Source organism: Lonchura striata, chromosome 31, assembly GCF_050655825.1.
Source record: "Lonchura striata isolate lonStrDom1 chromosome 31, ASM5065582v1, whole genome shotgun sequence".
In the NCBI taxonomy this organism is placed as follows: Eukaryota; Metazoa; Chordata; class Aves; order Passeriformes; family Estrildidae; genus Lonchura; species Lonchura striata.
Genome location: NC_140733.1, coordinates 5,292,590 through 5,317,597, shown reverse-complemented (window position 1 = coordinate 5,317,597; position 25,008 = coordinate 5,292,590). Strand labels below are relative to the sequence as shown.

General features: G+C 62.1%; 2 protein-coding genes across 7 annotated transcripts in view; one reads left to right on the top strand and one right to left on the bottom strand.

The window, feature by feature from the left end:
* Window positions 1-15,803, top strand: part of WDR13 (WD repeat domain 13) — a 27,196-nt gene extending 11,393 nt beyond the window's left edge. The window contains exons 4-10 of one of the 5 annotated variants that reach the window (XM_085563709.1): window positions 2,013-2,107; window positions 2,674-2,801; window positions 4,934-5,241; window positions 9,249-9,429; window positions 10,194-10,335; window positions 11,796-11,929; window positions 14,332-15,803. In XM_085563709.1, the coding sequence (XP_085419835.1) occupies window positions 2,013-2,107; window positions 2,674-2,801; window positions 4,934-5,241; window positions 9,249-9,429; window positions 10,194-10,335; window positions 11,796-11,929; window positions 14,332-14,972 (1,629 nt within the window). In that variant the 3' untranslated portion in view covers window positions 14,973-15,803. The other 4 variants (XM_077789752.2, XM_085563710.1, XM_085563712.1 and 1 more) reach the window with 4 other exon arrangements.
* SUV39H1 (SUV39H1 histone lysine methyltransferase) lies at window positions 15,757-25,008 on the bottom strand. Of its 2 annotated transcripts, XM_085563714.1 has the most exons (6): window positions 24,600-25,008; window positions 24,176-24,321; window positions 21,749-22,411; window positions 19,794-19,940; window positions 18,088-18,217; window positions 15,757-15,922 (listed from the first exon to the last, which is right to left on the bottom strand). In XM_085563714.1, the coding sequence occupies exons 1-6, from the start codon at window positions 25,006-25,008 to the stop codon at window positions 15,783-15,785; spliced, it is 1,635 nt and encodes a 544-aa protein (XP_085419840.1). In that variant the 3' UTR covers window positions 15,757-15,782. The 2 variants fall into 2 exon arrangements, with proteins under 2 accessions (XP_085419840.1, XP_085419839.1); XM_085563713.1 differs by having other exon boundaries at window positions 15,757-18,217.

The window sequence follows — 25,008 nt, the reverse complement described above, 5'->3', positions numbered from 1 at the left end:
TACACCTGGGATACACCTGGGTACACCTGGGATACACCTGGGCACACCTGGGGCAGCTGCTGCAGTGCCCTGCGGGCCAGCCGGACCACGCTGGACCGCATGGAGGTACCTGGGCACACCTGGACACACGTGGGGCACACCTGGGATACACCTGGGTACACCTTGGATACACCTGAGTACACCTGGGATACACCTGGGATACACCTGGGCACACCTGGGGCAGCTGCCACAGCGCCCTGCAGGCCAGCCAGACCACGCTGGACCGCATGGAGGTACCTGGGAACACCTGGACACACCTGGGGTACACCTGGTGAGGTTTGGGGCACACCTGAGTACACCTGGGATACACCTGGGCACACCTGGGAACACCTGGGAACATGTGGGGTACACCTGGGATACACCTGGGTACACCTTGGATACACCTGAGTACACCTGGGATACACCTGGGATACACCTGGACACACCTGGGCACACGTGGGGCACACCTGGGTACACCTGGGTACACCTTGGATACACCTGGGATACACCTGGGATACACCTGGGCACACCTGGGGCAGCTGCCGCAGCGCCCTGCGGGCCAGCCGGACCGCGCTGGACCACATGGAGGTACCTGGGCACACCTGGACACACCTGGGCACACGTGGGGCACACCTGGGATACACCTGGGTACACCTGGGATACACCTGAGTACACCTGGGATACACCTGGGCACACCTTGGATACACCTGGGTACACCTGGGATACACCTGGGCACACCTGGGAACATGTGGGGTACATCTGGGATACACCTGGGTACACCTTGGATACACCTGAGTACACCTGGGTACACCTTGGATACACCTGGGGCACACCTGGATACACCTGGGGTACACCTGGCGGGGTTTGGGGCACACCTGGGCACACGTGGGCACACCTGAGTGACCCCAGGGTTCACCTGGGGTACACCTGGAGGGGTTTGGGGCACACCTGGACTGCACCTGGGCACACCTGGATACACCTGGGTACACCTGGCGGGGTTTGGGGCACACCTGGATACACCTGGGGTACACCTGGCGGGGTTTGGGGCACACCTGGGGCAGGTTCACAGGGCTCAGGACACACCTGGGGGGGCTCAGGACACACCTGGGGGGGCTCAGGACACACCTGGGGGCGCGGCACAAACCCAAAATTCCTCTTGGGGGGGTCTGGGAGTCCCAGCACCAATTTTCGGGAGATTTGAGGGGACCCCTCTCCTATTTTTGGGGTCCTGGGGGGGTCTTGCTCCCACTTTTGGGGACCCCACCCCATTTTTGGGTTTCCCACCCCCATTTTCGGGGCTCCCACCCCCATTTTTGGGTCTCCCACCCCCATTTTTCTGTTTTCCACCCCATTTTTGGGTTTCCCACCCCCATTTTCGGGGCTCCCACCCCCATTTTTGGGTCTCCCACCCCCATTTTTGGGTTTCCCACCATTTTTGGGTCTCCCACCCCCATTTTTCTGTTTTCCACCCCATTTTTGGGTTTCCCACCCCCATTTTTGGGGGTCCCATCCCCGTTTTTAAGGACCCCACCCCCATTTCTGAGGATCCCTTCCCTATTTTTGGGTTTCCAGCCCATTTTTGAGGAACCCACCCCACTTTTGGGGTTCTCACCCCATTTTTGACGACCCCACCCCCACTTTTGAGGACCCCACCCCCACTTTTGAGGACCCCACCCCCATTTTTGGGTTTTCCACCCCCATTTTTGGGTTTCCCACCCCATTTTTGGGTCTCCCCCATTTTTGGGGCTCCCACCCCCATTTTTGGGTTTCCCACCCCCATTTTTGGGTCTCCCACACCCATTTTTGGGTCTCCCCCATTTTTGGGTCTCCCACCCCCATTTTTCAGTTTCCCACCCCCATTTTTGGGTCTCCCACCCCCATTTTTGGGGCTCCCACCCCCATTTTTGGGTTTCCCACCCCCATTTTTGGGGCTCCCCTCCCCAATTCGGGGGTCCTTTCCTCAATTCGGGGGTCCCAGCCCTTTTCCCCCCCAGGATTTCGAGGAGGACCCGCGGGGGTCCCGGGGCCACCGGCGCTCCCTGAGCCGCAGCTCCGGCCCGGGGGGGCTGCGGGGGGGCCCCGACGAGCGGTGAGACCCCCGGGGGGGAATTGGGGAGGGGTCCCTGGGGGGAATTTTGGGAGGATTTGGGGAATTTTGGGGTTTTTTTTGGGGGGCAGGTCTCAGGGTGCTGGGGACTCATTTTGGGGGGGGTTTTGGAGGGGCTGGGGGAGGTTTTGGGTTCCTGGGGGTTTTGGGGAGGGGTCTCAGAGGGTTGTGGGGTTTTTTAGGGGGGTCTCGGTGTTTTGGGGGGGGTCTCCAGGTGCCTCCCCCTCCCCCCATCCATCCTTGGGGGGGGCTGCGCGCCTGTGGGCGAAACCATTGTGGGGGATGGGGGGGTTTGGAGGGTGCCAATCGGTATCTGGGGGGGTCAGGGGGTATTTGGGGGGGTCTCAGGGTCCTGGGGGGCTCTGGGGGTACCTGGGGGGGGTCTCAGGGTCTTGGGGGGGGTCTCACATTGCCCCTCCCCCCATGGAAATTCCCCCGGACGAAACCATTGCAGGGAGCCCGGGGGGGTGCCGGGTTGGGCTCCGGGGGTCCCGGGGGGTTCAGATCGATCCGGGGCGGGGGTCTCACGCTGCCCCCCCACCCCGCAGCCCCCCCGGGGTGGTCCCCACCCCCCTGGCCGAGGCCAGCCGGGCCATGGCCGGGGACACCACCCTGAGCGAGAACTACGCCTTCGCGGGGGTGTTCCACGTGTTCGACCAGCACCTGGACAGTGCAGGTGAGCCGGGGGGCTGGGGGGCTCAGGTGTCCTCTGAGGGGGGCTGGGGGGGCTCAGGTGTCCTCTGAGGGGGTCCTGAGGGGGTCTGGGGGGGCTCAGGTGTCCTCTGGGGGGTCTCAGGTGTGCTCTGGGGGGGTCTGGGGAGGCTCAGGTGTCCTCTGAGGGAGTCCTGAGGGGGTCTGGGGGGTGCTCAGGTGTCCCCTGGAGGGGTCTGGGGAGGCTCAGGTGTCCCCTGAGGGGGTCCTGAGGGGGTCTGGGGGGGCTCAGGTGTCCCCTGGGGGTCTCAGGTGTGCTCTGGGGGGGCCTGAGGGGGTCTGGGGGGGCTCAGGTATCCTCTGAGGGGGCTTTGTGGGGGTCTGGGGGGTCTCAGGTGTCCTCTGAGGGGGCTTTGTGGGGGTCTGGGGGGTCTCAGGTGTCCTCTGAGGGGGTCTGGGAGGGCTCAGGTGTCCCCTGGGGGGGTCTGGGGAGGCTCAGGTGTCCCCTGGGGGGGTCCTGAGGGGGTCTGGGGGGTGCTCAGGTGTCCTCTGAGGGGGCTTTGTGGGGGTCTGGGGGGGCTCAGGTGTCCTCTGAGGGGGTCTGGGGGTGCTCAGGTGTCCCCTGGGGGGGTCCTGAGGGGGGCTGGGGGGGCTCAGGTGTCCCCTGGGGGGTCTGGGGGGGTCTGGGGGGGATCAGGTGTCCTCTGAGGGGGTCTGGGAGGGCTCAGGTGTCCCCTGGGGGGGGCTGGGGGGGCTCAGGTGTCCCCTGGGGGGTCTGGGGGGGTCTGGGGGGGATCAGGTGTCCTCTGAGGGGGGCTCAGGTGTCCCCTGGGGGGGCTCAGGTATCCTCTGAGGGGGTCTGGGGGGGCTCAGGTGTCCCCTGGGGGGTCTCAGGTGTGCTCTGGGGGGGCTCAGGTATCCTCTGAGGGGGTCTGGGGGGGCTCAGGTGTCCTCTGAGGGGGTCTGGGGGGGTCTGAGGGGGTCTCAGGTGTCCCCTGGTGGGGCTCAGGTGTCCTCTGAGGGGGTCTGGGGGGGCTTGAAGGGGTCTGGGGGGGCTCAGGTGTCCTCTGAGGGGGTCTGGGGGGGCTCAGGTGTCCCCTGGGGGGTCTGTGAGGGAATAGGAAGGGGGAGGTTTCCATAGGAAGGAGTGGGGAGGGGTCTGGAGGGTCTCAGGTGTGCTCTGGGGGAGCTTGGGGGGTCTCAGGTGTGCTCTAGGGGGGCCTGAGGGGGTCTCAGGTGTGCTCTGGGGGAGCTTGGGGGGTCTCAGGTGTGCTCTGGGGGGTCTCAGGTGTGCTCTGGGGGTGCTTGGGGGGTCTCAGGTGTGCTCTGGGGGGGTCTCAGGTGTGCTCTGGGGGGGTTTCAGGGCTCTCAGGTGTCCCTGAGGGGGTGGGAGTGGGGCTTTCCATGAGAAGGGTGGGGAGGGGTCTGAGTCTCTCACCTGAAGGGGGTCTGGGGGGAATCCCCTCTCTGTGGGATTTTGGGGAGGGGTCTCACCCGTCCCCTTTTCCCCCTCCCCAGTGCGGCAGGTGCAGTTTGCCCACCACAAGTGGCACCTGCTGGGTGGGTCTGGGGGTTCCTCTCACTCTGGGGGTGATCCCTTTGTTCTGGAGGGTTCCTGACCCTATGGAATTTTGAGGAGGGGTCTCCTTTCCCCCTCCCCAGTGCGGAAGGTGCAGTTTTCCCACCACAAGTGGCACCTGCTGGGTGGGCTGGGGGCTCCCCCATGTTCTAGGGGGTCTCCCCTGGCTCTGGGGGGTTCCTGGCCCTATGGAATTTTGGGGAGGGGTCTCGTTTCCCCGTCCCCACTGTGGAAGGTGCAGTTTGCCCACCACAAGTGGCACCTGCTGGGTGGGTCTGGGGGTTCCTCTCGCTTTGGGGGTGATCCCTTTGTTCTGGAGGGTTCCTGACCCTATGGAATTTTGAGGAGGGGTCTCACCTGCTCCCTTTGCCTTTGTTCTGGAGGGTTCCTGGCCCTATGGAATTTTGAGGAGGGGTCTCCTTTCCCCTCCCCAGTGCGGAAGGTGCAGTTTGCCCACCACAAGCAGAACCTTCTGGGTGGGTCTGGGGGTTCCTCTCGCTCTGGGGGTGATCCCTTTGTTCTGGAGGGTTCCAGACCCTATGGAATTTTGAGGAGGGGTCTCCTTTCCCCCTCCCCAGTGCGGAAGGTGCAGTTTGCCCACGACGAGCGGCACCTCCTGGCGTGCTGCTCCCTGGACGGGACGCTGTCCGTGTGCCGCCTGGCGCCGGGGCCCCCGGCCGTGCTGCGGCGGCTCCGCGGCCACGGCGCCGGCGTCTCCGACTTCGCCTGGTCCCTGTCCAACGACGTGCTGGTGTCGGCCTCGCTGGACGGGACCCTGCGCCTCTGGGACCCCGCCGACGGGCGCTGCATCCGCCGCGTGCCCGACCCCGACGGCGCCGCGCTGCTGTGCTGCGCCTTCCAGCCGCTGAACAACAACCTTACTGTGGTGAGAGGAACCCCGAAATATCCCAGAATCACCCCAAAAATCATCCCAAAAATCACCCCAAAATCACAGCCCTGAGAGACCCCAAACATCCCCCCGAACACAGCCCTGCCCTGCCCTGCTGCGCCTTCCAGCCGCTGAACAACAACCTTACTGTGGTGAGAGGAACCCCGAAATATCCCAGAATCACCCCAAAAATCATCCCAAAATCACCCCAAAAATCATCCCAAAATCATCCCAAAATCACCCTGAGACCCTACACTGCTGAGAGACCCCCAAACCCAGCCCTGCGCTGCTGTGCTGCGCCTTCCAGCCGCTGAACAACAACCTTACTGTGGTGAGAGGAACCCCGAAATACCCCAAAATCACCCCAAAAATCACCCCAAAATCACCCCAAAAATCATCCCAAAAATCATCCCAAAATCACCCTGAGACCCTACACTGCTGAGAGACCCCCAAACCCAGCCCTGTGCTGCCCTGCTGCGCCTTCCAGCTGCTGAACAACAATCTTACTGTGGTGAGAAGAACCCCGAAATACCCCAAAATCACCCCAAAAATCATCCCAAAATCACCCCAAAAATCATCCCAAAAATCATCCCAAAATCACCCCAAAAATCATCCCAAAATCACAGCCCTGAGAGACCCCCAAACATCCCCCCGAACCCAGCCCTGCCCTGCCCTGCTGCACCTTCCAGCCGCTGAACAACAACCTCACCGTGGTGAGAGGAACCCCGAAATCCTCCTAAATACCCCAAAAATCATCTCAAAATCACCCAAAAAATCATCCCAAAAATCATCCCAAAAATCATCCCAAAATCACCCTGAGACCCTACACTGCTGAGAGACCCCCAAACCCAGCCCTGTGCTGCCCTGCTGCGCCTTCCAGCCGCTGAACAACAATCTTACTGTGGTGAGAGGAACCCCGAAATACCCCAAAATCACCCCAAAAATCATCCCAAAATCACCCCAAAAATCATCCCAAAAATCATCCCAAAAATCATCCCAAAATCACCCCAAAAATCATCCCAAAATCACCCTGAGACCCTACACTGCTGAGAGACCCCCAAACATCCCCCCGAACCCAACCCTGTGCTGCTGTGCTGCGCCTTCCAGCCGCTGAACAACAACCTCACCGTGGTGAGAGGAACCCCGAAATACCCCAAAATCACCCCAAAAATCATCCCAAAATCATCCCAAAAATCATCCCAAAACCACAGCCCTGAGAGACCCCCAAACATCCCCCCAAACCCAGCCCTACCCTGCCCTGCTGCGCCTTCCAGCCGCTCGACAACAACCTCACCGTGGTGAGAGGAACCCCGAAATCCTCCTAAATACCCCAAAAATCATCTCAAAATCACCCAAAAAATCATCCCAAAAATCACCCCAAAAATCATCCCAAAATCACCCTGAGACCCTACACTGCTGAGAGACCCCCAAACCCAGCCCTGCCCTGCCCTGCTGCACCTTCCAGCCGCTGAACAACAACCTCACCGTGGTGAGAGGAACCCCGAAATACCCCAAAATCACCCCAAAAATCATCCCAAAATACCCCAAAATCACCCCAAAAATCATCCCAAACATCATCCCAAAATCACAGCCCTGAGAGACCCCCCTGGGACTCCTGAACCCAGCCCTGCACTGCTGTGCTGCACCTTCCAGCTGCTGAATAATAACCTCACTGTGGTGAGAGAAACCCTGAAATACCCCAAAATCACCCCAAAATCACCCCAAAAATCATCCCAAAATCACCCCAAAAATCATCCCAAAATCACCCCAAAACCCTGCAGTGCTGAAAGACCCCCCCTGGGACCCCCAAACATGCCCTCAAACCTGACCCAAACGGCGCCGTGCTTCTGTGCTGCATTTTCCAGCTGCTGAACCACAAACTCGCTGTGGTGAGAGAAACCCCAAAATCCTCCTAAATACCCCAAAATCACCCCAAAAATCACCCCAAAAAACACCCCAAAACCACAGCCCTGAGAGACCCCCAAACATCCCCCCGAACCCAGCCCTGCGCTGCCCTGCTGCGCCTTCCAGCCGCTCGACAACAACCTCACCGTGGTGAGGGAAATCCCAAAATACCCTAAAACCATCCCAAAATATCCCAAAACACCCCAGAACCGACCCAAAATATCCCAGAAAACATCTCAGAACCCCACAGCCCTCAGAGACCCCCGAGCATCCCCCCAAACCCAGCCCGGGTGCAGGTGCTGAACGTCTCCACGGGGAAGGCAGCTCGGGGGGCTTTTTCGGGGGGATTTTGGGGGTCTCGGGCAGGTTTGGGGGTCCCAGGGTGGGTGTGGGGGTCCCAGGGTAGGTGTGGGGGTCCCAGGGTGCCCCCCAGCCCCTTTTTTGCCCTCTCAGGTGGGCAGTGCCCGGCACATGGTGCGGGTTGTGAACATCTCCACAAGGAAGGCAGCTCGGGGGGATTTTGGGGGGGATTTTGGGGGTCCCAGGGTGGGTGTGGGGGTCCCAGGGTGGCCCCCAGCCCCTTTTTGCCCCCTCAGGTGGGCAGTGCCCAGCCCTGGTGCAGGTTGTGAACATCTCCACGGGGAAGGCGGCCTGGGGGTTTTTTTGGGGGGGGATTTTGGGGGTCTCAGGAAGGTGTGGGGGTCCCAGGCTGGGTGTGGGGGTCCCAGGGTTGGTGTGGGGGTCCCAGGATTGGTGTGGGGGTCCCAGGGTGCCCCCCAGCCCCTTTTTGCCCCTCAGGTGGGCAGTGCCCAGCACATGGTGCGGGTTGTGAACATCTCCACAAGGAAGGCGGCTCGGGGGGATTTTGGGGGGGATTTTGGGGGTCCCAGGGTGGGTGTGGGGGTCCCAGGCTGGGTGTGGGGGTCTCAGGATTAGTGTGGGGGTCCCAGGGTGCCCCCCAGCCCCTTTTTTGCCCCCTCAGGTGGGCAGTGCCCGGCACATGGTGCAGGTTGTGAACATCTCCACAAGGAAGGCGGCCTGGGGGTTTTTTTGGGGGGGATTTTGGGGGTCTCAGGCAGGTTTGGGGGTCCCAGGGTGTGTCTGGGGGGTCTCAGAGTGGGTCTGGTGATCTCTCTGTGCCCCCCAGGTGGGCAGTGCCTGGCACATGGTGCGGGTTGTGAACATCTCCACGGGGAAGGCGGCTCGGGGGGATTTTGGGGGGGATTTTGGGGGTCCCAGGGTGGGTGTGGGGGTCCCAGGGTGTGTCTGGGGGGTCTCAGAGTGGGTCTGGTGATCTCTCTGTGCCCCCCAGGTGGGCAGTGCCCGGCACATGGTGCGGGTTGTGAACATCTCCACAAGGAAGGCGGCTCGGGGGGCTTTTTGGGGGGGGATTTTGGGGGTCCCAGGGTGGGTGTGGGGGTCCCAGGAAGCGTGTGGGGGTCCCAGGGTGCCCCCCAGCCCCTTTTTTGCCCCCCAGGTGGGCAGTGCCCAACACATGGTGTGGGTTGTGAACATCTCCACGGGGAAGGTGGCGCGGGGGGCTTTTTGGGGGGGGATTTTGGGGGTCTCGGGCAGGTTTGGGGGTCCCAGGGTGTGTCTGGGGGGTCTCAGAGTGGGTCTGGTGATCTCTCTGTGCCCCCCAGGTGGGCAGTGCCCGGCACATGGTGCGGGTTGTGAACATCTCCACGGGGAAGGCAGCTCGGGGGGATTTTGGGGGGGATTTTGGGGGTCCCAGGGTGCCCCCCAGCCCCTTTTTGCCCCCCAGGTGGGCAGTGCCCGGCACATGGTGCGGGTTGTGAACATCTCCACGGGGAAGGCGGCTCGGGGGGATTTTGGGGGTCCCAGGGTGGGTGTGGGGGTCCCAGGCTGGGTGTGGGGGTCTCAGGATTGGTGTGGGGGTCCCAGGGTGCCCCCCAGCCCCTTTTTGCCCCCCCAGGTGGGCAGTGCCCGGCACATGGTGCGGGTTGTGAACATCTCCACGGGGAAGGCGGCGCGGGGGGATTTTGGGGGGGATTTTGGGGGTCCCAGGGTGGGTGTGGGGGTCCCAGGATTGGTGTGGGGGTCCCAGGGTGCCCCCCAGCCCCTTTTTGCCCCCCCAGGTGGGCAGTGCCCGGCACATGGTGCGGGTTGTGAACATCTCCACGGGGAAGGCGGCGCGGGGGGGCACCGGGCGCCTCCCCGGGCAGGTCCTCGCCCTCTGCTTCGACGCCCCCGGGCGCGTCCTGTGGGCCGGGGACGACCGGGGCTCGGTGTCCTCGTTCCTGTGCGACCCCGGCACCGGTACGGGCACTGGGGGCACTGGGAGGGACTGGGAGGGGACTGGAGAGCACTGGAAGGGCACTGGGGGCACTGGGACAGCCTGGGAGGGACTGGGAGTCACTGGGGAGGGCACTGGGAGGTATCTGGAGGGCACTGGAAGGGCACTGGGGGCACTGGGACAGACTGGAAGGGGATTGGGAAGGGCTCGGACAGACTGGGAGAGGATTGGGAGGCACTGGGACAGACTGGGAGGGGATTGGGGGGCACTGGGAGGGACTGGGAGGGGACTGGGGGCACTGGGAGGGAACTGGGAGGCACTGGAAGGGACTGGGACAGACTGGGAGGGGATTGGGGGGCACTGGGAGGGACTGGGGGAGACCGGGGGTGGGTACAGATAGACTGGGAGGCACTGGGAGGGACTGGAAAGACAATGGGGAGTCTGCGTCCTCCCTGTTTGACCCTGGTGTGGGGTACTGGGAGGGACTGGGGGGCACTGGGAGGGACTGGGAGTCACTGGGGGGCACTGGGAGGGACTGGGGGGTACTGGGATGGCACTGGGAGGGTTTTGGGGGGCACTGGGATGGCACTGGGAGGGTTTTGGGGGGTGTCCCACATCCCTGTCCCCCCAGGCCGGCTGGCCGAGGCCTCGGGGATGCTGGTCCAGGTGGCAACTGGGAGGGATGGGGAGGTACTGGGGGGCACTGGGGCGGTCCTGGGGGGCACTGGGGCGGTCCTGGGGGGCACCGTGGGGTTTTGGGGAGGGGTCTCACTCCCTGCCCCCCCAGGCCGGCTGACCAAGGCCTCGCGGGTGCTGGTCCAGGCCGGCGGCTCCATCACGTCGCTCTCGGCCCGGGCCTGGGCCAGCCGGGAGGCGCCGGACCCGTCCCTGCTGGTGAACGCCTGCCCCGACCGCCTGCTGCTCTTCCGGTACGGGGAGGGCTCGGGGACATCGAGGGGACACTGGGGACACTGGGGGGACACTGGGGGGACACTGGGGACATCGTGGGGACACTGGGGACACCGGGGACACTGGGGGGACACTGGGGATATGGAGGGGCTTCGGGGAATTTGGGGATTTGGGGTCAGCCAGACCCGTCCCTGCTGGTGAACGCCTGCCCCGACCGCCTGCTGCTCTTCCGGTACGGGGAGGGCTTGGGGACACTGGGGACACTGGGGGGACACTGGGGACACCGAGGGGACACTGGGGACATCGAGGGGACACTGGGGGGACACTGGGGACATCGTGGGGACATTGAGGGGCTTCGGGGGATTGGGGGATTTGGGGTGGACCAGACCCGTCCCTGCTGGTGAACGCCTGCCCCGACCACCTGCTGCTCTTCTGGTACGGGGAGGGCTCGGGGACATCGAGGGGACACTGGGGGGACACTGGGGACATCGAGGGGACACTGGGGACACCGGGGGGACACTGGGGGGACACTGGGGACGCTGGGGGGACATTGTGGGGACACTGCGGACACCGGGGGGACACTGGGGACATCGTGGGGACACTGGGGACACTGGGGGGACACTGGGGATATTGTGGGGACACTGGGGACATCGAGGGGACACTGGGGGGACACTGGGGACACTGGGGGGACACTGGGGATATGGAGGGGACATCGAGGGGATTGAGGGATTGGGGGTGGACCAGACCCGTCCCTGCTGGTCAACGCCTGCCCCGACCGCCTGCTGCTCTTCCGGTATGGGGAGGGCTCGGGGACACTGGGGACACCGGGGGGACACTGGGGACATCGAGGGACACTGGGGACACCGAGGGACACTGGGGACACCGAGGGGACACTGGGGACATCGAGGGACACTGGGGACACCGGGGACACTGGGGACACCGAGGGGACACTGGGGACACCGGGGGGACACTGGGGACATCGAGGGGATTGAGGGATTTGGGGTGGACCAGACCCGTCCCTGCTGGTCAACGCCTGCCCCGACCGCCTGCTGCTCTTCTGGTATTGGGGGAGGTTTTTTGGGTCATTTTTGGGTATTTGTGACCCCTTTTACCCCTCCCCAGGGTGGTGGAGGACGAGAGGGATTTGAGGATTTTAGGGGCAGTTTTTGGGGTAATTTCTGGGTATTTGTGACCCCTTTTACCCCTCCCCAGGGTGGGGGAGGACGAGAGGGATTTGAGGATTTTAGGGGCAGTTTTTGGGGTAATTTCTGGGTATTTGTGACCCCTTTTACGCCTCCCCAGGATGATGGAGGACGAGAGGGATTTGAGGATTTTAGGAGCAGTTTTTGGGGTGATTTCTGGGTGTTTCTGACCCTTTTACCCCTCCCCAGGGTGGGGGAGGACGAGAGGGATTTGAGGATTTTAGGGGCAGTTTTTGGGGTGATTTTTGGGTGTTTCTGACCCGTTTACCCCTCCCCAGGGTGGTGGAGGACGAGGGGGGCTCGGGGGCCCCGGGGCTGCGGCTCCGGCGCAGTTTCCCCACGCGGCACCGGGAGCAGCCCCTGAGGAGCTGCTTCTGTCCCCTGATGTCCTTCCGGCAGGGAGCCTGCGTGGGTGAGCACTGGGAGGGACTGGGAGGGCACTGGGACAAACTGGGACAGACTTTGAGGGGACTGGGACAAACTGGGAGGGACTGAGAGGGACTGGGAGGGCACTGGGACAGACTGGGAGGGGACTGGGACAGACTGGGACAGACTCGAGGGGACTGGGACAGACTGGGAGGGACTGAGAGGGACTGGGAGGGACTGGGAATGGACTGGGAGGGACTGGGAATGGACTGGGACAAACTGGGAGGGCACTGGGACAGACTGGGAGGGACTGGGACAGACTGGGAGGGACTGGGACAGACTGGGAGGGGACTGGGACAGCCTGGGAAGGGACTGGGACAAACTGGGAGGGACTGGGACAAACTGGGAGGGGACTGGGACAGACTGGGAGGGGACTGGGACAGACTGGGAGCGGACTGGGACAGACTGGGAGGGACTGGGACGAACTGGGAGGGGACTGGGACAAACTAGGAGGACTGGGACAGACTGGGAGGGGACTGGGATAAACTGGGAGCGGACTGGGACAAACTGGGAAGGACTGGGACAAACTGGGAGGGGACTGGGACAGACTGGGAGGGGACTGGGACAGACTGGGAGGGGACTGGGACAGACTGGGAGGGACTGGGACAAACTGGGAAGGACTGGGACAAACTGGGAGGGGACTGGGATAAACTGGGAGGGACTGGGACAAACTGGGACAGACTGGGAGGACTGGGAAGGACTGGGACAAACTGGGAGGGGACTGGGATAAACTGGGAGGACTGGGACAGACTGGGAGGGACTGGGATAAACTGGGACAGACTGGGAGGACTGGGACAGACTGGGAGGGACTGGGATAAACTGGGACAAACTGGGACAGACTGGGGGGGTGCAGGGACAGCCACCCCCCCAGCCCTGTCCCCGGTGTCCCCAGGCAGTGAGAGGGCAGTGGGGTCACAGCTGTCCTTGTTGTCCCCAGCAGTGACGGGCAGCCAGGGTGGCACTAAAATCGCGCCCCCAACCCTGTCCCCAATGTCCCCAACGTCCCCAGTGTCCCTTCAGGGACCGGCAGCGAGGGCAGCGGGGTCCCCGCCCTGTTCTCTGTCCCCAGTGTCCCCAACGGTGACGAGCAGCAAGGAGGGCACCTGGGATTGCATTGCCCAGCCCTGTCCCCATGTCCCCAAGATGTCCCCATGTCCCCGATGTCCCCATGTCCCTGATGTCCCCATGTCCCTGATGTCCCCAACGTCCCCAATGTCCCTGATGTCCCCAATGTCCTTATGTCCCTGATGTCCCCGATGTCCCCATGTCCCTGATGTCCCCATGTCCCTGATGTCCCTGATGTCCCCATGTCCCCAATGTCCCCAATGTCCCCATGTCCCTGATGTCCCCAATGTCCCCATGTCCCCGATGTCCCCGATGTCCCTGATGTCCCCAACGTCCCCAATGTCCCCATGTCCCCAACGTCCCCAATGTCCCCATGTCCCTGATGTCCCCAATGTCCCCATGTCCCTGATGTCCCCGATGTCCCCGATGTCCCCGATGTCCCCAACAGCCCCATGTCCCCACCAGTGACAGGCAGTGAAGGACTCTGTCCCCAGTGTCCCCAGTGTCCCAAATGTCCCCGATGTCCCCAGCGTCCCCACCAGTGACAGACAGCGAGGAGAGCAGTTGGGTGCCATCTGTTGTCCTTGTCCCCATGTCCCTGATGTCCCCCACCAGTGACAGACAGCGAGGAGAGCACTTGGATGCCATCTGTTGTCCTTGTCCCCAGTGTCCCTAATGTCCCCACCAGTGACAGACAGCGAGGAGAGCAGTTGGGTGCCATCCTTTATCCTTGTCCCCAGTGTCCCTGATGTCCCTGATGTCCCCAATGTCCCCACATCCCCACCAGTGATGGGCAGCGAGGAGAGCAGTTGGGTGCCATCCCTTATCCTTGTCCCCGGTGTCCCAATGTCCCCACCAGTGACGGGCAGCGAGGAACTCGATGGGATGACATTTCCCAGCCCTGTCCCAAATGTCCCCACCAGTGACAGACAGCGAGGAAAGCACTTGGGTGCCATCCCTTATCCTTGTCCCTGATGTCCCCAATATCCCTGATGTCCCCACCAGTGACGGGCAGCAAAGGCCATCAATGGGATGACATTTCCCAGCCCTGTCCCTGATGTCCTCGATGTCCCCACCAGTGATGGGCAGCGAGGAACTCGATGGGATCACATTCCCCAGCCCTGTCCCTGATGTCCCTGATGTCCCCAATGTCCCCACATCCCCACCAGTGACAGACAGTGAGGAGAGCAGTTGGGTGCCATCCCTTATCCTTGTCCCCATGTCCCTGATGTCCCCACCAGCGACAGACAGCGAGGGAGTCAATAGGATGCCATTTCCCAGCCCTGTCCCTGATGTCCTCGATGTCCCCAATGTCCCCACCAGTGACGGGCAGCGAGGAACTCGATGGGATCACATTTCCCAGCCCTGTCCCTGATGTCCTCGATGTCCCCAATGTCCCCACCAGTGACGGGCAGCGAGGACGCCTCCGTGCACTTCTTCGACGTGGGCCGGGCGGCGCGGGCCACCGTGAACACGCTGCAGGGCCACGGGGCCGCCGTGCTGGCCGTGGCCTTCAACTGCGACGAGTCCCTGCTGGCCTCGGGGGACGCCGCCGGCACCGTCATCGTCTGGCGCCGCCAGCACGCCTGAGGCGCCCCAAAAACCCCAAAATCTGCCTGGAAATCCCCCCCAGAAATACCCCAAAAGCTGCCCCGGCGTGGCCTCGGTGTGCGGCGAGTTTCGTGGGTGGCGTGTGGCACCAAAACCCTGCCCAGAATCCCCCAGTCCTGCCCAAAACACCCCAAAATCCTTCCCAAAAACCCCAAAACCCATCCCAAAACCTTCCCCGAACTCCTTCTGAAAACCACCCTGATATTCCCCCCAAATACCCCAAAACTCCCCCAAAATTTCCCTCGATCCACCCAACCTGGTTCTTGAAGTGTGACGCGTTCAGCGGAGCCGTGTGCCCCCGAAACTCCCCCAAACTTTTCCCGAAACTTTTCAGACCCTCCTCAAAATCCTGAGACCCCCCTAAACCTCCCCAAATCCTCTCCTGGACCACCCCAAAACCGCCCCAGGTCATCGTGTGGCACCCCCAGCACACCTGGATCCCCAAAACCCCACCAGGACCCCCAAAACTTCACCTGGATCCCCTCAAAACCCCACCTGGACCCCCAAAACCCCACCAGGACCCCGAAAACTTCACCTGGATCCCCTCAAAACCCCACCTGGACCCCCTTAAAACCCCACTGGGACCCCCAAAACCCCACCAGGACCCCCAAAACTTCACCTGGATCCCCTCAAAACCCCACCTGGACCCCCTTAAAACCCCACTGGGACCCCCAAAACCCCACCAGGACCCCCAAAACTTCACCTGGATCCCCTCAAAACCCCACCTGGACCCTCTTAAAACCCCACTGGGACCCCCAAAACCCCACCGGGACCCCCAAAACCCCACTGGGACCCTCTTAAAACCCCACTGGGACCCCAAAACCCCACCAGGACCCCCAAAACTTCACCTGGATCCCCTCAAAACCCCACCTGGACCCTCAAAACCCCACCTGGACCCCCTTAAAACCCCACTTGGACCCCCAAAACTTCACTGGGACCCCCTTAAAACCCCACTGGGACCCCCAAAACCCCACCGGGACCCTCTTAAAACCCCACTGGGACCTTCAAAACTTCATCTGGATCCCCTCAAATCCCCACCAGGACCCCCAAAACCCCATCGGGACCCCCTCAAAACCCCTCAGAACAGCCCAAACTCCCCGGGGCGTTGCTGGCGGCAGTGGAGGCGTGGCCCAGGTGTGCGGTGGGTGTGGTCCAGGTGCGCTTTAAAACAGGAATTTGCGGCACGAGGCCGCCCCGCACTTGCACTCGATGCGGCCGCGGGCGCGGGGGGAGCCCCCCAGGGACCCCCCCACCAGCCCGAAGTTGGAGTCCATGCGGGTGCTCTCGGCGTCCACGGGGTCCACTGCGGGGAAAGGTGCGCTCAGCGACACCTGGCAGCGCGCAGGTAGGGCTGCGCGCCCCCAGGTGTGGCCAGGAACCCCCAGGTATAGCCTGGACCCCCCCAGGTGTAGCCAGGAACCCCCAGGTATAGCCTGGACCCCCCCAGGTGTAGCCAGGACCCCCCCAGGTGTGCCTCTGAGTCCCCCCAGGTGTGGCCAGGAACTCCCAGGTGTGGCCAGGAACGCCCAGGTATAGCCTGGACCCCCCCCAGGTGTGGCCAGGAACGCCCAGGTATAGCCTGGACCCCCCCCAGGTGTGGCCAGGAACGCCCAGGTATAGCCTGGACCCCCCCAGGTGTGGCCAGGAACTCCCACGTGTAGCCAGGACCCCCACAGGTGTGACCAGGACCCCGTTAGGTGTGGCCCTGGCCCCCCCAGGTATGGCCTGGACCCCCCCCAGGTGTGGCCCTGAGCCCTGCACCGACCCCACAGTGCAGGGTGGGCTGAGGGCAGGGAGGTCTGTGCAGGACAGATGTGTAAATGGACAGGTGTGTAAATGGACAGGTGTGTGAGGTACAGGTGTGTAAATGGACAGGTGTGTAAATGGACAGGTGTGTGAGGTACAGGTGTGTAAATGGACAGGTGTGTGAGGTACAGGTGTGTAAATGGACAGGGATGTAAATGGACAGGTGTGTGGCAGGTATGGCAGGTACAGGTGTGTGTCAGGTACAGGTGTACCAGGTACAGGTGTGTACCAGGTACAGGTGTGTTCCAGGTACAGGTGTGCCAGGTACAGGTATACCAGGTACAGGTGTACCAAGTACAGGTGTGCCAGGTACAGGTGTGTCAGGTACAGATGTGTTCCAGGTACAGGTGTGTATCAGGTACAGGTGTGTCAGGTACAGGTGTGCCAGGTACAGGTGTGTCAGGTACAGGTGTACCAGGTACAGGTGTGTTCCAGGTACAGGTGTGTTCCAGGTACAGGTGTGCCAGGTACAGGTGTGTCAGGTACAGGTATACCAGGTACAGGTGTGCCAGGTACAGGTGTGTCAGGTACAGGTGTGTCAGGTACAGGTATGCCAGGTACAGGTGTGTCAGGTACAGGTGTGTCAGGTACAGGTGTGCCAGGTACAGGTGTGTATCAGGTACAGGTGTACCAGGTACAGGTGTGTATCAGGTACAGGTGTACCAGGTACAGGTGTGTATCAGGTACAGATGTGTTCCAGGTACAGGTGTGTCAGGTACAGATGTGTTCCAGGTACAGGTGTGCCAGGTACAGGTGTACCAGGTACAGGTGTGTCAGGTACAGGTGTACCAGGTACAGGTGTACCAGGTACAGGTGTGTTCCAGGTACAGGTGTACCAGGTACAGGTGTACCAGGTACAGGTGTGTTCCAGGTACAGGTGTACCAGGTACAGGTATACCAGGTACAGGTGTGTACCAGGTACAGGTATACCAGGTACAGGTGTGTATCAGGTACAGGTATGTCAGGTACAGATGTGTTCCAGGTACAGGTGTGCCAGGTACAGGTGTGTATCAGGTACAGGTGTGTTCCAGGTACAGGTGTACCAGGTACAGGTGTGCCAGGTACAGGTGTGTGTCAGGTACAGGTGTACCAGGTACAGGTATACCAGGTACAGGTGTGTGGCAGGTACAGGTGTGCCAGGTACAGGTGTACCAGGTACAGGTATGTCAGGTACAGATGTGTTCCAGGTACAGGTGTACCAGGTACAGGTATGTCAGGTACAGATGTGTTCCAGGTACAGGTGTGTATCAGGTACAGGTGTGTATCAGGTACAGGTGTGCCAGGTACAGGTGTACCAGGTACAGGTGTGTTCCAGGTACAGGTGTGTCAGGTACAGGTGTGCCAGGTACAGGTGTACCAGGTACAGGTGTGTCAGGTACAGGTATACCAGGTACAGATGTGTTCCAGGTACAGGTGTGTCAGGTACAGGTATACCAGGTACAGGTGTACCAGGTACAGGTGTGGCAGGTACAGGTGTGTCAGGTACAGGTATACCAGGTACAGGTATACCAGGTACAGGTGTGTCAGGTACAGGTATACCAGGTACAGGTGTACCAGGTACAGGTATGCCAGGTACAGGTGTGTCAGGTACAGGTGTGCCAGGTACAGGTGTACCAGGTACAGGTGTGCCAGGTACAGGTGTGCCAGGTGTGCGGCAGGTACCGTGCATGTTGTAGTCAAAGGTGAGCTCCTCCCCTGCCCGGATGGGCCGCGTGGCGAAGAGCGCGATGCGCGGCAGGCGCTGGTCCAGGTTCTCGATGAACACGTTGTACACCTGCAGGTTGGGGTCACACTGCCCCGCCCGGCAGGTGAGACACACCTGGCAGGTGAGCCCCACCCCCATGAGCTCCACCCACGGCACCCGAGACACGCCCACACCTGGGGAACAGGTGCTGGAAGCGCCACCCACACGGCAGGTAAGGCCACACCTCTGCACAGGTAAAGGCCCATCTGGGAGCAGGTTCAGCCCCACCTGTGGGCGGGTAAACCCACACCTGAACCCAGGTAAGCCCACACCTGTGGGCAGGTAAACCTACACCTGAGCCCAGGTAAACCCACACCTGAGAACAGGTAAATCCCACACCTGTGAACGGGTAAACCCACACCTGAGCTCAGGTAAACCCACACCTGTGGGCAGGTAAATCCACAGCTGAGAACAGGTAAATCCCACACCTGAGTTCAGGTAAACCCCCACGTGTGGGCGCGTAAACCCGCACCTGAAACCAGGTAAATTCACTGCTGAGCCCAGGTAAGCCCCCACCTGTGGGAGGGTAAACCCACAACTCGGCCCACATGAATACCCTCCTGTGGGCAGGTAAACCCACACCTGAGAACAGGTAAACCCACACCTGAGAACAGGTAAACCCACACCTGAGAACAGGTAAATCCCACACCTGTGGGCAGCTAAACCCACACCTGAGAACAGGTAAACCCACACCTGAGAACAGGTAAATCCCACACCTGAGCCCAGGTAAACCCACACCTGAGAACAGGTAAATCCCACACCTGAGCTCAGGTAAACCCACACCTGAGCCCAGGTAAACCCACACCTGAGAACAGGTAAATCCCACACCTGTGGCTGGCTAAACCCACACCTGAGCTCAGGTAAACCCGCACCTGAGAACAGGTAAATCCCACACCTGTGAACGGGTAAACCCACACCTGAGCCCAGGTAAACCCACACCTGAGAACAGGTAAATCCCACACCTGAGAACAGGTAAACCCACACCTGAGCTCAGGTAAACCCCCACGTGTGGGTGGGTAAACCCACACCTGAGCCCAGGTAAGCCCACCTGAGCCCAGGTAAGCCCCCACCTGTGGGCGGGTAAACCCACACCTGAACCCAGGTAAACCCACACCTGAGGGCAGGTAAACCCGCACCTGTGGGCAGGTAAGCCCACACCTGAGCCCAGGTAAACCCACACCTGAGCCCAGGTAAGCCCACACCTGAGCCCAGGTAAGCCCACACCTGAACCCAGGTAAACCCACACCTGAGCCCAGGTAAGCCCACACCTGAGCCCAGGTAAACCCACACCTGAACCCAAGTTAAGCCCACACCTGAACCCAGGTAAACCCGCACCTGTGGGCAGGTAAGCCCACACCTGGGCCCAGTTAAACCCACACCTGAGCCCAGGTAAGCCCACACCTGGGCCCAGTTAAACCCACACCTGAGCCCAGTTAAACCCACACCTGTGGGCAGGTAAGCCCACACCTGGGCCCAGTTAAACCCACACCTGAGCCCAGGTAAGCCCACACCTGAGCCCAGGTAAGCCCACACCTGAGCCCAGGTAAGCCCACACCTGGGCCCAGTTAAACCCACACCTGAGCCCAGGTAAGCCCACAGCTGGGCCCAGGTGAGGCGCACTCACGCTGTGGTTGACGAAGTGCGAGATGTTGCCATAGTGGGCGGCGTCCACGGTGTATACGTCGTCTATATAATCCAGATCAAAGAGGTAGGTGACGCCCTGGCGGTCGTACACCTGTCCCCGGCGCTCCGCCTCCTCCGAGGTGATGATCTGGGGCAGGGACACACCTGTCACACCTGGGGCACACCTGAACCATGTCACACCTGTACCACACCTGTACCACACCTGTGACACACCTGAGCTCACCCTGCCCACGTACTGTATCACACACACCTGTACTGTCACACACACCTCTACCGTGTCACACACACCTGTACCGTGTCACACACACCTGTACTGTATCACACACACCTGTACTGTCACACACACCTGTACCGTGTCACACACACCTGTACCGTGTCACACACACCTGTACTGTATCACACACACCTGTACTGTCACACACACCTGTACCGTGTCACACACACCTGTACCGTGTCACACACACCTGTACCGTGTCACACACACCTGTACTGTCTCACACACACCTGTACTGTCACACACACCTGTACTGTGTCACACACACCTGCACTGTCACACACACCTGTACTGCGTCACACACACCTGTACCGTGTCACACACACCTGTACCGTCACACACACCTGTACTATCACACACACCTGTACCGTGTCACACACACCTGTACTGCGTCACACACACCTGTACTGTCACACACACCTGTACTGCGTCACACACACCTGTACCGTGTCACACACACCTGTACCGTCACACACACCTGTACTATCACACACACCTGTACCGTGTCACACACACCTGTACTGCGTCACACACACCTGTACTGTGTCACACACACCTGTACTGTCACACACCTGTCACGCTCACCTCGCCCACGTACTCCATGACGAAGGAGTTCTTGCGGATGCGCTGCAGCGTGCGCACGCCCTGTCACACCTGTCACACACACCTGTACCGTGTCACACACACCTGTACCGTGTCACACACACCTGTACTGTGTCACACACACCTGTACTGTGTCACACACACCTGTACCGTGTCACACACACCTGTACCGTGTCACACACACCTGTCACACACACCTGTACCATGTCACACACACCTGTACCGTGTCACACACGCCTGTCGCACTCACCTCGCCCACGTACTCCATGACGAAGGAGTTCTTGCGGATGCGCTGCAGCGTGCGCACGCCCTGTCACACCTGTCACACACACCTGTACCATCACACACACCTGTACCGTGTCACACACACCTGTACTGTGTCACACACACCTGTACTGTGTCACACACACCTGTCACACACACCTGTACCATCACACGCCTGTCGCACTCACCTCGCCCACGTACTCCATGACGAAGGAGTTCTTGCGGATGCGCTGCAGCGTGCGCACGCCCTGTCACACCTGTCACACACACCTGTACTGTGTCACACACACCTGTACCGTGTCACACACACCTGTACCATCACACACCTGTCGCACTCACCTCGCCCACGTACTCCATGACGAAGGAGTTCTTGCGGATGCGCTGCAGCGTGCGCACGCCCTGTCACACCTGTCACACACACCTGTACCGTGTCACACACACCTGTACCATCACACACACCTGTACCATCACACACCTGTCACACTCACCTCGCCCACGTACTCCATGACGAAGGAGTTCTTGCGGATGCGCTGCAGCGTGCGCACGCCCTGTCACACCTGTCACACACACCTGTACCATGTCACACACACCTGTACTGTGTCACACACACCTGTACTGTGTCACACACACCTGTACCGTGTCACACACACCTGTACCATGTCACACACCTGTCACACTCACCTCGCCCACGTACTCCATGACGAAGGAGTTCTTGCGGATGCGCTGCAGCGTGCGCACGCCCTGTCACACCTGTCACACACACCTGTACCATCACACACACCTGTCACACTCACCTCGCCCACGTACTCCATGACGAAGGAGTTCTTGCGGATGCGCTGCAGCGTGCGCACGCCCCAGCCGCGCCCGTCGTTGGTGCGGAAGATGCACAGGTCGTAGCGGATGCCGCGCTGCACCACGCGGTTGGGGCACTCGGCGCCGCAGCGGCAGTGCGAGTTGCACTCGTAAATCGGCTGTCCCGGCCGGATGCGCACCTGTCCGTCTTGGTTGTAAGCAAACCTGCTCCGTGATGCGCCCGGACAGCAGCCCCCGTTTGTTTTTGCCTCCGCCAGGCAGTCCTGGCACTCGCAGCCGGCCGTCACGGGGGTCAGCGCCACGCCTGCGCACACCTTGCACTCATCGATGTACACGAAGTTGCGGGGCGGCCCTTGCAGGTCCACGTTGTTTTCGATGGAGATGCGGCCGCGGTGGCTGCGCGTGCAGTTGATGTTCTGCTCCCAGCGCCGCAGCGCGCGCCGCTGCTCTTTTTTCTTCTCCAAGTACAACATGGCGCGCGCCGGCAGACCGCGGCGGCCCGGCCGCACCGGCCCGCCCGGCGCCCGGGCCAGGTCGGCGTGCAGCTGCTGCAGCAGCCCGCGGCAGCGCAGGTTGCGGCGCGGCTCCCAGGTGTTGGCCGACGAGGGGTAACCACGCCACTTGACCAGGTAGAAATCCTCGTTCTGCGTGGGTGGGGGGATAAAGGCGGGGTTAAAGGGGGGTTTGGGGTAGGGGGTGGGCAGTGGGGACCCCCAGGTGTGGGGACTCAAAAGGTCTGGGGGGTTCCTGGAGTGACCGCAAGGTCTGGAGACGCTGGGGGGTCTCATGAGGTCGGGAGGGACGCGGGAATCTGGAGGACTCTGAGGGTCTCACGAGGTCTGGGGGTTCCTGGGGTGACCCCACTGTGGGGGTCCTTTGGGGGTCTAAGAGGGTTCAGGGGGTCCTGGAGTGACCCCAATGTCCAGAGACCCTGTGGGGCTTTTTTGGGGCTGGGGCTTCTTGGAGTGACACCAATGCCCAGGGACCCTGTGGGGCTCTTTTGGGCTGGGGGTTCCTGGAGTGACCCCAGGGACCCTTTGGGGCTTTTTTGGGTCTGGGGGTTCCTGGAGTGACCCCAATGCCCAGAGACCCTGTGGGGCTTTTTTGGGGCTGGGGGTTCCTGGAGTGACCCCAATGTCCAGGGACCCTGTGGGGCTTTTTTGGGGCTGGGGGTTCCTGGAGTGACCCCAGGGACCCTGTGGAGCTTTTTTGGGTCTGGGGGTTCTTGGAGTGACCCCAATGCCCAGGGACCCTGTGGGGCTTTTTTGGGTCTGGGGGTTCCTGGAGTGACCCCAATGCCCAGGGACCCTGTGGGGCTTTTTTGGGTCTGGGGGTTCCTGGAGTGACCCCAGGGACCCTGTGGAGCTTTTTTGGGTCTGGGGGTTCCTGGAGTGACCCCAATGTCCAGAGACCCTGTGGGGCCGAACTGGGTCAGAGATTCTTGGGGTGTCGAAGCCTGGGGACCTTAAAGGAGACCCCGACGTCCCTGTGGGGGCTCACGAGGCCAGGGGGGTTTTGGGGTCACCAGGGGGTCCCCGTTTGCCCCCAGGGGGTCTGGCAGTGCCCAGTGTGGGGGTCCTGGGCCAATTCTGGGTTTGGGGGTCCCAGTTTGGGGGCCTGGCTGGATTCCTGGTCTTTGTGGGGTGGAATCCCGGTTTGGGGGTCCCGTGTAGGGGTCCCCGCTCTGTTCCCAGTGTCTGTGGGGGTCCCGGTTCGGGGGTCCCGGGTCAGCTCCCAGTTTGGGGTGCTGATTTGGGGGTCCCGGGTCAGCTCCCAGTTTGGGGGTCCCGGTTCGGGGGTCCCGGGTCAGCTCCCAGTTTGGGGTGCCGGTTCGGGGGTCCCGGGTCAGCTCCCAGTTTGGGGGTGCTGGTTCGGGGGTCCCGGGTCAGCTCCCAGTTTGGGGGTGCTGGTTCGGGGGTCCCGGGTCAGCTCCCAGTTTGGGGGTCCCAGTGTCTGTAGGGATCCCGATTTGGGGGTCCCGGTTCGGGGCTCCCGGGTCGGTTCCCCGTCCGGAGGTCCCGGTTCGGGGGTCCCGTCCGGGGGTCCCGGGTTGGTTCCCCGCTCGGGGTCCCGGGTCGGTTCCCCGCTCGGGGTCCCGGTTCGGGGGTCCCGTCCGGGGGTCCCGGGTCGGTTCCCAGCTCGGGGGTCCCGTCCAGGGATCCCGGGTCGGTTCCCAGCTCGGGGTCCCGGTTCGGGGGTCCCGTCCGGGGGTCCCGGGTCGGTTCCCAGCTCGGGGGTCCCGTCCGGGGCTCCCGGGTCGGTTCCCCGTTCGGGGTCCCGGTTCGGGGGTCCCGGGTCGGTTCCCCGTTCGGGGTCCCGGTTCGGGGGTCCCGGGTCGGTTCCCAGCTCGGGGGTCCCGTGTCGGTTCCCAGCTCGGGGGTCCCGTCCGGGGGTCCCGCGCCCCTCACCCGCACTCGCCGGTAGTCGCAGATCGTCTCCACCTCGAACTCGGCGAGGTTGCGGCGGGTGACCCCCAGGGCGCGGCACCGCACGCGCTGCAGCCGGCACAGCTCCTGCAGCCGCGGCCAGGGCGACAGGCAGCACACGGAGCACTCTGCGGGCGGCACCGGGGCGACAGCGTCAGGGGACGGGCGGCACCATCGAGCCGAGCCGAGCCGAGCCAGCCGAGCCGAGCCGAGCCGAGCCGAGCCGAGCCGAGCCGAGCCGAGCCGAGCCGAGCCTCTCCCGCCCGTTCCCGCCACTTCCCCCCGCTTCCCTCAGGCGCCAACGGCCGCGCGCGGGCAGCGCCGCCGGCCCCTCAGAGCGCCCCCGGCCCGGTTCTCCCCCTCCCGCAGCCCCGGAGACCCCCCGGGCCCGCCCCGCTCTCGCCACCTTTTAAATTTTCCGCCATTTTCAGCCGCCGCCGCTTTTTTTTTTGTCGTTTTCCGCCTTTTTTTTTTTTTTTTTTTTCTTTCTGGCGCCGCTTCCGCCCGGCGGGCAGCGCGGGGGGCGGGGCTTCCTCTGCCCGCGCCCAGCGCCCATTGGCTGGCCCGGCTGCTGATTTGCATAGTGACAGCAGCCCGCGCGCCTTCCATTGGCTGATGCGGTGATTAATTTCCATACCGACACCGTCGCGCCCCTTCTCTATTGGCCACCGCGCCGCTTTATTTGCATAATATCTGATCCCGCCATTGGCCGCCGCGTCGATTGATTTGCATAGCGCTCCCAGCAGCACCCGCGACTGTTCGTTTACATACTGGTGCGAAGGGACCGGTTTCCATTGGCCGCGGCGCTGCCTCAT